At 34.7% G+C, this 14,444-nt stretch overlaps 1 protein-coding gene across 2 annotated transcripts in view; it reads right to left on the bottom strand.

The window, feature by feature from the left end:
- The window catches only part of LOC149790607 (nephrocystin-3-like), a 129,222-nt gene that overhangs the window by 62,023 nt on the left and 52,755 nt on the right, over nucleotides 1-14,444 (bottom strand). For both annotated transcript variants that reach the window (XM_089972710.1, XM_089972711.1), the window contains exons 17-21: nucleotides 14,203-14,344; nucleotides 11,829-11,993; nucleotides 6,764-6,864; nucleotides 1,890-2,012; nucleotides 713-813 (exon numbers count right to left, since the gene is read on the bottom strand). In XM_089972710.1, coding sequence (XP_089828836.1) covers nucleotides 713-813; nucleotides 1,890-2,012; nucleotides 6,764-6,864; nucleotides 11,829-11,993; nucleotides 14,203-14,344 — 632 coding nt within the window. The remainder of the gene's footprint in view (nucleotides 1-712; nucleotides 814-1,889; nucleotides 2,013-6,763; nucleotides 6,865-11,828; nucleotides 11,994-14,202; nucleotides 14,345-14,444) is intronic.

Below are 14,444 nucleotides of genomic sequence, written 5' to 3'. Positions count from 1 at the left end.
AGTCATCATTCAAATTCTTTATGAAATCATACAAAGTCTTCAGGAAATAATACAAAGTCTTCAGGAAATCATACAAAATCTTCATGAAGTCATACAAAGTCTTCAGGAAATCATACAAAGTCTTCATGAAATCATACAAAATCTTCAGGAAATCATACAAAGTCTTCAATAAATCATACAAAGTCATCATTTAAAGTCTTCAGGAAATCAAACAAAAGTCTTCAAGAAATACAAAGTCATCATTCAAAGTCTTTATGAAATCATACAAAGTCTTCAGGAAATCATACAAAGTCTCTATGAAATCATACAAAGTCTTCAGGAAATCATACAAAGTCTTCAGGAAATCATATAAAATCTTCAGCATATACAAACTCTTCAATAAATCATACAAAGTCATCATTCAAAGTCTTCAGGAAATTAAACAAAAGTATTCAAGAAATACAAAGTCATCATTCAATGTATATATTAAATCATACAAAAGTCTTCAGGAAATCATACAAAGTCCTGATAAAATCACACAAAGTCTTCAGGAAAACATACAAAGTCTTCTGGAAATCATACAAAAGTCTCTATAAAATCACACAGTCTTCAGGAAATCATACAAAGTGGTAGGGTTAGATGGAAGTGGGAATACAGACAGTACAGTAAAGAATATATAGATAGAATATAGTTTTTGTTTCTTTCTATTTTCATGAATTTTTTATTTACTTACAGTCCTCCATTTTCTTTATTGCGGTAAAATATGCCTGAGTCATGCTGTTTTTATCTGCCCCAATAAACTGCCAGTAACTGAAGAGTTCATCACATCTGCCTCTGTAATAATATTATCAATAAAAAATTCAAGTTAATTCAAGAACAATCATGGTGAGGAGCAAAAACAAAAATTGATGATCATATATTATTTCATTTGGATCATGCTCATTGTTATAAATGTCAGACATTGTCTAGCCACTAGATTAAATTTGTGACTGAAAGATGACTCTGAAGTATGTTGTGAAGATTTCATATAAAATGGATGAAAACTGTCGAAATTATAAAAACTGAAAAGTGTTTCTGCTACATAGCACAAGTTACATAGATATCCCACTGGACTTGGGTCAGATTGCATGTCTAGTACAAGCACTTACAATCTAGATACCATTAGATATGCATTCACACCTGTCTGGATGACTGGTTATTACCTGTCAGACCATTTGTCTGGTACAAGCACTTACAGTCTAGATACCATTAGACATGCATTCACACCTGTCTGGATGACTGGTTATTACCTGTCAGACCATTTGTCTAGTACAAACAAGTACAGTCTAGATACCCTTATGTATGCATTCACACCTGTCTGGATGACTGTTTTTACCTGTCAGACCATTTGTCTGGTACAAACATGTACAGTCTAGATACCCTTAGGTATGCATTCACACCTGTAAGGATTACTGGTTATTACCTGTCAGACCATTTGTCTGGTACAAACACGTACAGTCTAGATACCCTTAGGTATGCATTCACACCTGTAAGGATTACTGGTTATTACCTGTCAGACCATTTGTCTGGTACAAACACATACAGTCTAGATACCCTTAGGTATGCATTCACACCTGTCTGGATTACTGGTTATTAGCTGTCATATCATTTGTCTGGTACAAACACATACAGTCTAGATACTCTTAGGTATGCATTCACATCTGTCTTGATGACTGGATACTAACCATCCAGTGAATGACAGTGATACAATAACCAACTGAAAGCTGCTGGACTCGGATATGAGACAGAGAAAGACACCTCAAACAAATACATAATAAAAAAATCAAATGACACAAATAGATTGACAGACCTGTTATCAATCATCTTGAAGAAAAACACATTAAGAATGTTGACAAAACAGACAGACAGACCTGGCATACATCTTTTGGAAGACAAACATATTAAGAATGCAGTTCTTGAGTCCTTCTTTGTCCCCTATCTGCTTAAACAGCCATGGCAACTCATCTGCTACTCGACAAGACACTTTACTAGGGCTGAAATGTCAGATAAATTATTGATGAAATGTCAGTTATACTAATGATGAAATGTCAGATATATTACTGATGAATTATCAGATATATTACTGATGAAATGTCAGACATACTAGGGCTGAAATGTCAGATATACTATTGATGAAATGTCAGATATACTACTGATGAAATGTCAGACATACTAATGATGAAATGTCAGACATATTACTGATGAAATGTCAGATATGCTACAGATGAAATGTCAGATATACTACTGATGAATGTCCGATATATTACTGATGAAATGTCAGTTATATTACTGATGAAATGTCAGATATACTATTAATGAAATGTCAGACATACTAGGGCTGAAATGTCAGATATACTATTGATGAAATGTCAGATATACTATTGATGAAATGTCAGATATATACTGATGAAATATCAGATATATTACTGATGAAATGTCAGATATACTATTGATAAAATATCAGATATACTATTGATGAAATGTCCAATATATTACTGATGAACTGTCCAAAATATTATTGATTAAATGTCAGACATATCAGGGCAAAATGTCATATATAGGAATATATATTTATCTCATAAAAAATCTTTTAATTGAAATTAAAGCTTGAGAAAAAGAAATAAAGAATGCTTTGTTTAATTACCACTATATACAGACATTTAATGACCTACCACTACATAGACATTTAATGACCTAGCACTATATACAGACATTTAATGACCCACCACTACACAGACATTTAATGACCTACCATGACATACAGACATTTAATGACCTACCACTACAAAGACATTTAATGACTTACCACTATATAGACATTTAATGACCTACCACTCTATACATACATTTAATGACCTAACAATATATAGACATTTAATGACCTACCACTGCATAGACATTTAATGACCTACCACTATACAGACATTTAATGACCTACCACTACATACAGACATTTAATGACCTACTACATACAGACATTTAATGACCTAATACTATATACAGACATTTAATGACCTACCACTACACAGACATTTAATGACCTACCACTACATAGACATTTAATGACCTACCACTTTATACAGATATTTAATGACCTACCACTACATACAGACATTTAATGACCTAATACTATATACAGAAATTTAATGACCTACAACTACATAGACATTTAATGACCTACTACTACATACAGACATTTAATGACCTACCACTACAGTCATTTAATGACCTACTACTACGTACAAACATTTAATGACCTACCACTATATAGACATTTAATGACCTACCACTATATAGACATTTAATGACCTACCAGTACATAGACATTTAATGACCTACCGCTACATAAAGACATTTAATGACCTACCACTACACACATTTAATGACCTACTACATACAGACATTTAATGACCTAATACTATATACAGACATTTAATGACCTACCACTACACAGACATTTAATGACCTACCACTACATAGACATTTAATGACCTACCACTTTATACAGATATTTAATGACCTACCACTACATACAGACATTTAATGACCTAATACTATATACAGAAATTTAATGACCTACAACTACATAGACATTTAATGACCTACTACTACATACAGACATTTAATGACCTACCACTACATACAGACATTTAATGACCTAATACTATATACAGAAATTTAATGACCTACAACTACATAGACATTTAATGACCTACTACTACGTACAGACATTTAATGACCTACCACTATATACAGACATTTAATGACCTAACACTATATAGACATTTAATGACCTACCACTACATAGACATTTAATGACCTACTGCTACATAAAGACATTTAATGACCTACCACTATATGCAGACATTTAATGACCTACCACTGTATGCAGACATTTAATGACCTACCACTATATGTAGACATTTAATGACCTACTACTATATAGACATTTAATTACTTGCCACTACATAGACATTTAATGACCTATCACTATATAGAGACATTTAATGACCTACCACTATATACATACATTTAATGACCTACCACTACACAGACATTTAATGACCTATCACTATATACAGACATTTAATGATCTACCACTACACACAGACATTTAATGACCTACCACTATATACATACATTTAATGACCTACCAGTATATACAGACATTTAATGACCTACCAATATATACAGACATTTAATGACCTACCAATATATACAGACATTTAATGACCTACCACTACATAGACATTTAATGACCTACCACTACATAGACATTTAATGACCTACCACTATATACACATTTAATGACCTACCACTATATATAGACATTTAACGACCTACCACTACACAGACATTTAATGACCTACCACTACATAGACATTTAATGACCTACCACTATATACAGACATTTAATGACCTACTACTATATACACATTTAATGACCTACCACTATATACACATTTAATGACCTAGCACTATATACACATTTAATGACCTACCACTATATACACATTTAATGACCTACCACTATATACAGACATTTAATGACCTACCACTATATACACATTTAATGACCTACCACTATATACAGACATTTAATGACCTACCACTATATACACATTTAATGACCTACCACTATATACACATTTAATGACCTACCACTATATACAGACATTTAATGACCTACTACTATATAGACATTTAATGACCTACCACTATATACAGACATTTAATGACCTACTACTGTATATACATTTAATGACCTAACACTATATACTGACATTTAATGATCTACCACTACATAGACATTTAATGACCTACCACTATATACAGACATTGAATGACCCACCACTATATACAGACATTTAATGACCTACTACTATATAGACATTTAATGACCTACCACTATATACAGACATTTAATGACTACTACTATATAGACATTTAATGACCTACCACTATATATAGACATTGTTGTTGTTGTTGTTGTGGGGTTTAACGCCATTTTTCAGCACGATAGGCTATACATATAGACATTGAACGACCTACCACTACATACAGACATTTACAGATACAGATATTTCCATTCAAATAATTAGAAATCAAATGTTTGCCAGAACACAATGGAAGAGTGTCTTCAAATGTCACTAAATAAATTTTCACAAACTTTGCCTGAAATATGTTTATAAATATTAATGAAAGAGAATAGTCATACCTATACATCAACAAACACCAAAACACATAATTCTAACACACCTGCAGAAGCCACCTAATTTATGAGTGGTTGAATAATAATACATCTGTGAATATAATCTGTATTATGATTGGCTTAATAAAACATCTGTGGGTGTAGTCTAGCTTATGATTTGCTGAATTTCAAAATGTTTGGCACTTATATAAAAATATACTATAAGCATCATTGATGCTACTGCATCATTACTTTTCTTGTGACATAGAGCAATAAAGAATTACATTTACAGGTTAATTCCAATTGTTTCAATCAGTAATAAATTTGTTAGCAATGGGAATAAGGAACTGTATCCATTATACCAACAGCTCCAGTTTACCAGTTGTATGTCATAAGCTTCACTGATCTGTTGTAGGCAAAATTCAATCAGTGACAGTAAAAGAACTATTAAAGTCATATAAAAAAAACATGACTATTATCTCCCACAAATCATGACCATCATCTCCTATGCTGATTTAGTACAATATAAAATTAATATTTGCTAACATCATTCACTAACAAGACCTTTTCAGTAAGGCAGTCGATTATTTTCTATAATTTGCACCAGTTTTCAGTAAGGTGTCGATTATTTTCTATAATTTGTATCAGTTTTCAGTAAGGTGTCGATTATTTTTTATAATTTGCATCAGTTTTCAGTAAGGTGTAGCAATATATAATGTACTGCTGTAGTAAAACTGGAAAACGTGTATTTAAAAGTTCAGAAGTGTGATTCATGACTGATGTACCAAAGTTAAACATTGTGTTCAACTCAAACGTTTGTAAACTTTACTTTAGCCATAATTACTTCTAGTAAAGTTTCACAAGTGGCAGTTCCTATGAAACTCAATGGCTTCTTGGTATCTCACGACTTCAAGTAATCCATTGGAGAAAAAAATGCCATGGCAATGGAAATCATCTTTCCTGCCATGTGACATAATCAAATCAACACATAATGTCCATTAAACATAATTCTTGCCCTTCCTGCTTTTTCCCCTCAAGAATCTGAATGTTCCATTTTATTCTACTGTACTATTAATACTCTTTTAAAATATATTTTGACCCTTTTGTCCAGACCACTTACTTGTTGAAGGCCATTTAATAATAATATTATTAAAAATAATAGCTTGATCATGCAGACATTTTGCATCACAAAATATGTACAATTTAAAGCATCCAAGGTACTCAGGTAAAGTTAGCTTAAAATTAGTTCCCTAACCAATTTCACTGAATCTAATATGAAACCCTGATCCGAATCTAACATGGACAAACCAGTACCCAGATTTTACTGCAGACAATTATATTTCCATAATCTGTAAGTCTGTACATTAAGGGTAATTTCCATAAGACTTAAGACAAAATTGTAAGGCTTGGCAGGTTAGAAGAAACAAAAGATGAACCTTTGCTGACCAATTTGAATCATCATCCTCTGCTTACCAGAGGAGTTGAGACAAATGTGCTTACCTGAGGAGTTGAGAAAAATGTGCTTACCTGAAGAGTTGAGAAAAATGTGCTTACCTGAGAAGCTGAGAAAAGTACTGAATTAATTCTTGTCTCAACTGGACTATTGCCTTAGCCTCCTCCTTCCCAAAACAAAAGTCACGGACTGCAGTCTTCACCTGGGAAAATGCCATTTGATGAGTCATTACTTTCATGTACTCTGTCATATTTCAAATAATAAGACTTAATTAATTTGATTCTTCAAATAAGTTAATCTATATTCTTATTCAAACTGTGCACATATGTACATATAAAAAATCATATGAAAATACAATCTTTTTTAACTACGTTATTACTTCTCTGTCTCCTCCTTCACAAAATAAATAAAAAATGTATTAACAATTATTGACAATATGCATAAATCACTGTGGTGATATATTCACAGATGTTGAAAATAACAAAAGTTCTTGCTGGATTGTAAATCAATTTTTTTTAAAAAAAGACCTTGAAAGTTTTGTGATTTGTGAGAATGTTGATCAAAACTAAGAAATGAAATTCTTAAGCTATACTCTTAAAGCTTAAGAAACCAAATTTTTCTAGAAAAAAATTTTCTTCTATAATATACACCCAATCATAATACCTTAGGAGAATTACTACTACCTTGCAAATCCAGCATTCTCAGTTAAAACGTTTTAGCTAAAAAGCTAAACGTAACCTGCCCACAAAGGTGGCTGTTAGAGTGGTCTTCCACTGATAAAGGGATGGGCACCAAATCCAGTGAATTCTGTATTTACTACAGGAGAAGAGAACATATTCTGTATGAAACTGTAGGGATTATTGGAGGGTGTATGTGTATTATGACTGAGTAAGTATTACTGAAATATTATTTTACTAGGAACTAGAACAAATTGGCTTATTCTTCAAATACATTACCAAATCATAAGACCTTTGGAAAATTGGTAAGATGTGCAGGGAGTTACATCCCCTTCCACTGGAGAGGCCATCTTTGCTCCCATAAGATATGTGAGGTGGTTTCTCAAAATATAACCTGGCTGGAAAATTGACCCATATGTCAAGGTGAGGCTTCAGAGAGGGAAAACTCTAATTTCTGCAAATCCAGTGGAAGTCATGAAGCCACATGTTTAAGATGCTGAATGACCTGGGAAGGTAGTCTGCTGCTACTATATAAGACCCACCATATATATCCTTTTTGGATGCAACATCTCTGAGGTAAAAGCTTGAGAATGTTGTCTCTGATCTTCATCCCACTGATCATAATGGTAGCTAGAGAAAATGTTCACATGAATCTAACATTTGTTGTGACTACCCTGACTTCATGAGCTAAGATGAGAAACATTTTTGTTTGATCTTGGGTTAATTCCCAATATGTGCAACGGATAACCCATTTTATCCAGGATCAAAGTGCCTGCACTGATATGTTGTCCTGTCTTAATATAAGAATTAAGAGGTGACATCACCCTTGATGCACTGGCCCAGTCCTTTTCAGAAACCACTTCAGAGTTCTCGATGGGTCATGTAGATGATTTGAAGTTAAAGTGTACAAGGGTTTCAACACAAAAACCTGATTTCCCATGAGTGGGTGTCTGTTCTTGCCAATGAAAGCAGAGGCCATAATGAGTGACACCGACCCATCCTGTCAGAACTGAAAGTAGCTTTGGTCAACTGATAACGAGTTTTGCTGATTCTTCCTGCCATCACTAGAATGAGTTGGAAGCAGATGTTATACGAGAGGTGAACCACTGAAGCCCTAAAAGAGTGGTTCAAATGGAGTCTTATTCAGCCAGATTAGCACCTATGACAGATTCCACTTGGGACACAGAGCCAACACCTTTAGATGTGTGAAATCAAAGTTTGACAGATCAGACAGGTCTTGTCCTGATGACAGCAGTGTCTGATATAATGGAATGGTTGCCATTAATCATGACTGGTACTAAATGTTTCTCATTAAAGAGCCGAGTAAGAAGCTAGCTTTCTGAGGTACTGGTGCTTCCAGTGGCTCAATGCATTTACAAACACCATTATGTGGAAATTCTCCATTTTCCTTTATATGCTGTCAAAGTGGAGGGCCATTTTGCTTGAGCAATTCTCTCCAACACTTGTTGAGAGAACTGTTTGTTCTAACAGGCTTGTTTAATATAATCCATATAACTCTGGATTGGGATGTAATGCCTGCCATCGTGGTTGCTTCAGCAGATGAGGAGACATCTCTATTTACAGTGTATGTAGGACATTTGTCTCTTTTGTGGCTTGTTTACATATTTCCTTGACCTGGCCATGGAAGAGGAGATTAGCAGAGTATGGCCACGATCTTAGCTTGACTTATGATGGTTTTTCAGAAAGGTTAAATGGAGAGAACTGCATCTTTTTCTTGCACTTGGAAGTTTGTCACTGCGGTTATGGCATTAGCCATGGTGTGAAGATCAGCTCTGTGTAGAACTTGTGTCATTTGAGAAACATACTCCAATGCATGTCCATCGGAATCAAGGTGGAAGATGATAAAGTGTTTTCCGCCTGTTGGAAGATTGCCCTTGACACCAAATAAAACTTAAAATCCCACAGCAACAATATTTAATATCAGCTGTTGTGTCATGACACGTCCAGTACATGTGTACTTAGTAGGAGTTAGACATCCACAAGGCTGCAATGTCTCCATCTGCTGCTGGGGTTGTCAATGCGAAAAACTGGAGTTTGGGTCATACTATACTTTCGATGATAAGTATCACCGGGAAAATTGAGTCTGTAGGGTAGTGTAACTGTCTGTGTAAGCAACCCAAAACCTTGACTCTGGTAGGAATTTGAATGCTGGTTCCTTTTTCCAGATTAGTAATTAAACTTGTGCCAGAACTTTAGACCAGGATGTTGATGGGGAAGGAGAACAAATCTCCAATGGCAACTAATGAGAAACATCCTCAGATGACATTTGGAAGGCAGAGTCTTTATTTGTTATGTTGAGATCTAGCAAAGATGATGAAGCTTGTAAGCATACGTCATTATCTCTAGATGACTGGGACAATACTTCCACCTCCTGTGTAACATGAGATGAAGCCGAGAAGATTGGTCAAAGGGGCAGGCCACAATACTCAAAGAATGTTCAAAATGAGATACAGTTACTACCAATCAATCACTAAGCAAGTGCTCCCTTTCAGAGGCAAAAGCAGGAATGTCAAGTAAATCCATATCCTGCATGTACTGTGGCACCAAACTGAGTACCAGGTACAATGAATGACATGTAGCACTATTCTGAGGATGCCGATCCATGAGAGTGCCTGTCTAGTGTCTAGCAGGCAAACTGGACAAAGACCTAACTTTTGGTGTAAATGGAAATATCGACTGAAGTGATGATCTATTATGATCTGAGATGTATGGCAGAATCTGGTCATGATGGAACAGTGCCATTTTATCTTGCATGATATTTAGTTCTTTGTGTTGAGATTATTGGAGAAATTTGATCCACAAATTGGTCTCTACTTCTAATGTGCATGACATTATCTGAGTAGGCTTGCTTTGATTTTGATCTTTCTCAAATATAATCAATAAAGGTGATTGGCCATTGAAGCCATGCAGTGTCAGACCTATTGGTTCCGCTGGAAAAGGTTAGTCAGGTTGAGGCAGTGAAGGCTGCACTGGAGATTTCACTGTTACTGAGATAACTTGGATTGATCAGTGGCTAATATGCCTTCTGTACCACAGTACCCCTCTGAAAGTAAATCATTCAGTTCAGTGATGTAAGCATGTAACTTGACGGCAGCCTTGTCCCTCAATGTATGCTTCTGTGACTTGCCTTATGTACCCCTAGTACTTCAGCCCAGGGGAACACATCTGATGTCTATTCCTGAGTGGCAATTGGGGCTAGATAGAAATGTAAAATGGTTTTCATTCATGTGTTTACACTGCTTACATAGATTATGCTTTATCCTGCAAATGGTCTAAATCTAAGACAATACATACACACATACATATATATATATATATATATATATATATATATATATATATATATATATATATACACACACACACACAAACAGACACACTTTCATGTTTTCTTATGCCTTAAGCTAATGAAGCTCTTTGTCAGTGATAAAAACAGCTTATACCAACAAAACAAACGAAACCACCCAACTGTGATATCTCTGAATGACAGAGAAATCTACAGAGAAAGATTTCTCTGTCATTCACCCCCCCCCACAACAAACAAGATTACCATGAATGGCACATTATAAGCCTGCCCCATGTTTAATTGTCTTCTATGTGGACACAATTATGGCATGGCTGTCTTGGGAGATTTGGGATCAAGATGTCTCAGCTACCTTGACCTTTGGTCAATGACTGAGATCTTGAATTACAGCTGTTACTGTGCAGACACCATTTATTTCTTATTAGACTCATGATGACTCTGACTTCTGACTGTTTGACACCAGAATCTAAATCCAAGTACAAACTATCCACAAAAGCTTGCTCTAGAACAACAGTCATTCTGCAAAATCAATATTATTCTGGGCTACTATGACTCGACTTTTCACTTTTTGAACCCCCAAAAAGATGCTTCTTTTCAATTAAATGTTGAAGTCAAACACAAACTTTGGTGCAAGTACAATGATGATAACTGAAATCAGTGTGCAGAACCCATTTTTCTTCTTTCAGTCAGTGATTTTTACCTTTAACATTTTGCAACCCAAAATTGATAGGATTCTTTCTTATCTCAAGTGCAAGCCATCCACAAAGTCTGGTCCAGGTACATCATGTCAAACTAATACTTTCAGGCAGAAATGATTTTAGTCTTTCAGTCACAGTGATTTTGACCACTGACTTTTTGAAACCCAAAACTGATAGAATTCTTTCTTATCCAAATTGCAAGCCATCCACCAGTTTTGGTGGACATCAGCATGTAACGGCTGGAGAAACAAATAAGGTCATCTACATATGAATACTAATATAACATTTCATTTTTCAACCTTAAGTGGTTTATGACCAATTACTTCAAAGTGAAATTATTACTATTATTCTTATCTGAAAAGTCATCTTTATCATCATCATTGTAATAATATCTGTTAACTAGCTATCACCATCATCATTAGAATTATTATTAATTAGTAAATCAATTAATTGGAAGAACATTCACCTGCTGATGTGCAAACATGAGAAGCCCAGACTGGTTCTTAAGCACAAGATGGTCTATTAAGATGGCAGAGAATGGAGCTAGGAAGTTCCAGTGGAGATTGGGAATCAGGTCCATCAACTCGGACTCGCTAAGACCACTTCTACTTACATACAAATACTTCAGGATCTAGTTGTGAAAAATAGAGAATAGACATTTAGTGTGAGTTACAATGAAACAATTTTGTAACACTGATTAAATCAATATTTTAATAGAGGAAAGCAATTCATCAAGTCAAGTTCTAACAGCAAATTATCTGTCCTAAAGATCATTCATTTTGATCTGATTGCTGATTTTTTAATGCATGCATAGACACTAGATTTATAGGCTCTATCCCAATACCAGTATGATGGTGTGATGTCTTTAAGGCAATAAGGTTCTAGGGTTGATTAGGTCATTAATGAAATGAATGTTTTATGGCAATAAGGATCTAAAGTTCATTATTAGGCCATTGATGACATGATGAGTTTAAGGCAATAAGAGTCTAAAGCTGATTTGGCCATTTATGGCATGATGGATTTAAGGCAATAAGGCCTGGAAGTTGATTAGGTCAGTGTTGCCATGATAGATTAAACACAATAAAGCTGTGAAGTTGATTCAGTCATTTATGACATGATGGGTTTAAAGCAATATGGTTCTAAAGCGTATTAGGTCACTGAATGGATCATGGGTTCATTGCCATGTGGTTCTAAAGTTAGGTCACTGATGGCATGATGGGTTTAATGCAATAAGGCTCTGAAGTTTATTAGGTCAGTGAATGGATCATGGGTTCAAGACTATGTGGTTCTAAAGTTAACAGATCACTGATGGCATGATGGATTTAAAGCATTAAGGCTCTAAAGTTGATTAGGTCACTGATGATGTAGTTAATTAGGCCAATGATGGCATTATGGGTTTAACACAATATGGTTTGTAGTCAATTAGGACATTGATGGCATGATGGGTGTAAAGCAATATGGTTTGTAGTTAATTAGGACACTGATGGAATGATGGGTATAAGGCAATATGGTTTGTAGTTAATTAAGACATTGATGGCATGATGGGTGTAAGGCAATAAGGCTCTGAAGTTGATTAGGTCACTGATGATGTAGTTAATTAGGCCAATGATGGCATTATGGGTTTAACACAATATGGTTTGTAGTTAATTAGGACATTGATGGCATGATGGGTGTTAGGCAATAAGGCTCTGAAGTTGATTAGGTCACTGATGATGTAGTTAATTAGGCTAATGATGGCATTATGGGTTTAACACAATATGGTTTGTAGTCAATTAGGACACTGATGGCATGATGGGTTTAAGGCAATATGGTTTGTAGTTAATTAGGACACTGACGGCATGATGTTTGTAAGGCAATATAGTTTGTAGTTAATTAGGACACTGATGGCATGATGGGTTTAAGGCAATATGGTTTGTAGTTAATTAGGACACTGATGGCATTATGGGTTTAAGGCAATATGGTTAGTAATTAATTAGGACACTGATGGCACGATGGGTGTAAGGCAATATGGTTAGTAATTAATTAGGACACAGATGGCATTATGGGTGTAAGGCAATATGGTTTGTAGTTAATTAGGACACTGATGGCATTATGGGTGTAAGGCAATATGGTTTGTAGTTAATTAGGACATTGATGGCATGATGGGTGTAAGGCAATAACCTTCTGTAGTTGGATAAAACTTAAACAAAAAACAAGGATCGTGTTATCATGATGACACAAAGGTTATTCAGTTAAACCTAATTAATAAAACAATAAAAAGTACTGAAATTTTTTAATTTAGTTAATACTGGATATTTTTTATACAATGTATGATATAAAAAAAGAAAAAAGAATCAAGCTATCTTACACACAGAAAATTGATAAAACTATCACACTGTCCCTATTCATCTACCATTCTCTATGAGAAAGCTACTGTCAATGATCTGTAAAGAGAGCTTATTACTAAAGCCAGTAAATTTGAAAGAAACAAAATGATTGGAATTTAAAATTCTTACTTAACAGCAAATGGGATAATATATTTCTTGAACAAGAGTGAATAGTTATTTGACCTCACCATTGCTTTAAATATACCTGTCTCTAACAAAGCTTTGACAAACCCACAGAATGATGTTAGCTGAAAAAGTCTGTGAATTATCTCTTTTACACTTACAGTTTTAACCATGCCCATGCTCTCATGAGACTCCATATCGACCCAGAGTAATTCTAGCACCATGACTTAGAATTTTGACCATTCCTCTATTCTCATGAGATTCCATATTGACCCTGAGTAATCCCAGCACTATGACTTACAGTTTTGAGATTCCATATCAACCCTGATTAATTATAGCACTATGACTTACAGTTTTGACCATTCCCCTATTCTCAGGAGATTCCAGATCAACCCTGAGCAACTCTAGCACTTTGATATACAGCCCCACTGTGTCAGTTGAGGTCAGCAAGGCATCCAAATGCTTTGAAACTTTGCCATCTTGTTTATTGCATCTAAAATTGTCAAATGAAAACATCTGTAAGTTTTTGACATTCTGAGTGGTAAATATTTTAGCAATATGTATCTATACCATCTTGCAAAGGTAAAGAACAA

The sequence above is a fragment of the Sinohyriopsis cumingii genome, chromosome 10, assembly GCF_028554795.1.
Source record: "Sinohyriopsis cumingii isolate HCF-2022 chromosome 10, ASM2855479v2, whole genome shotgun sequence".
Taxonomy (NCBI): domain Eukaryota; kingdom Metazoa; phylum Mollusca; class Bivalvia; order Unionida; family Unionidae; genus Sinohyriopsis; species Sinohyriopsis cumingii.
This window is presented reverse-complemented; position numbering and strand designations above follow the sequence as displayed.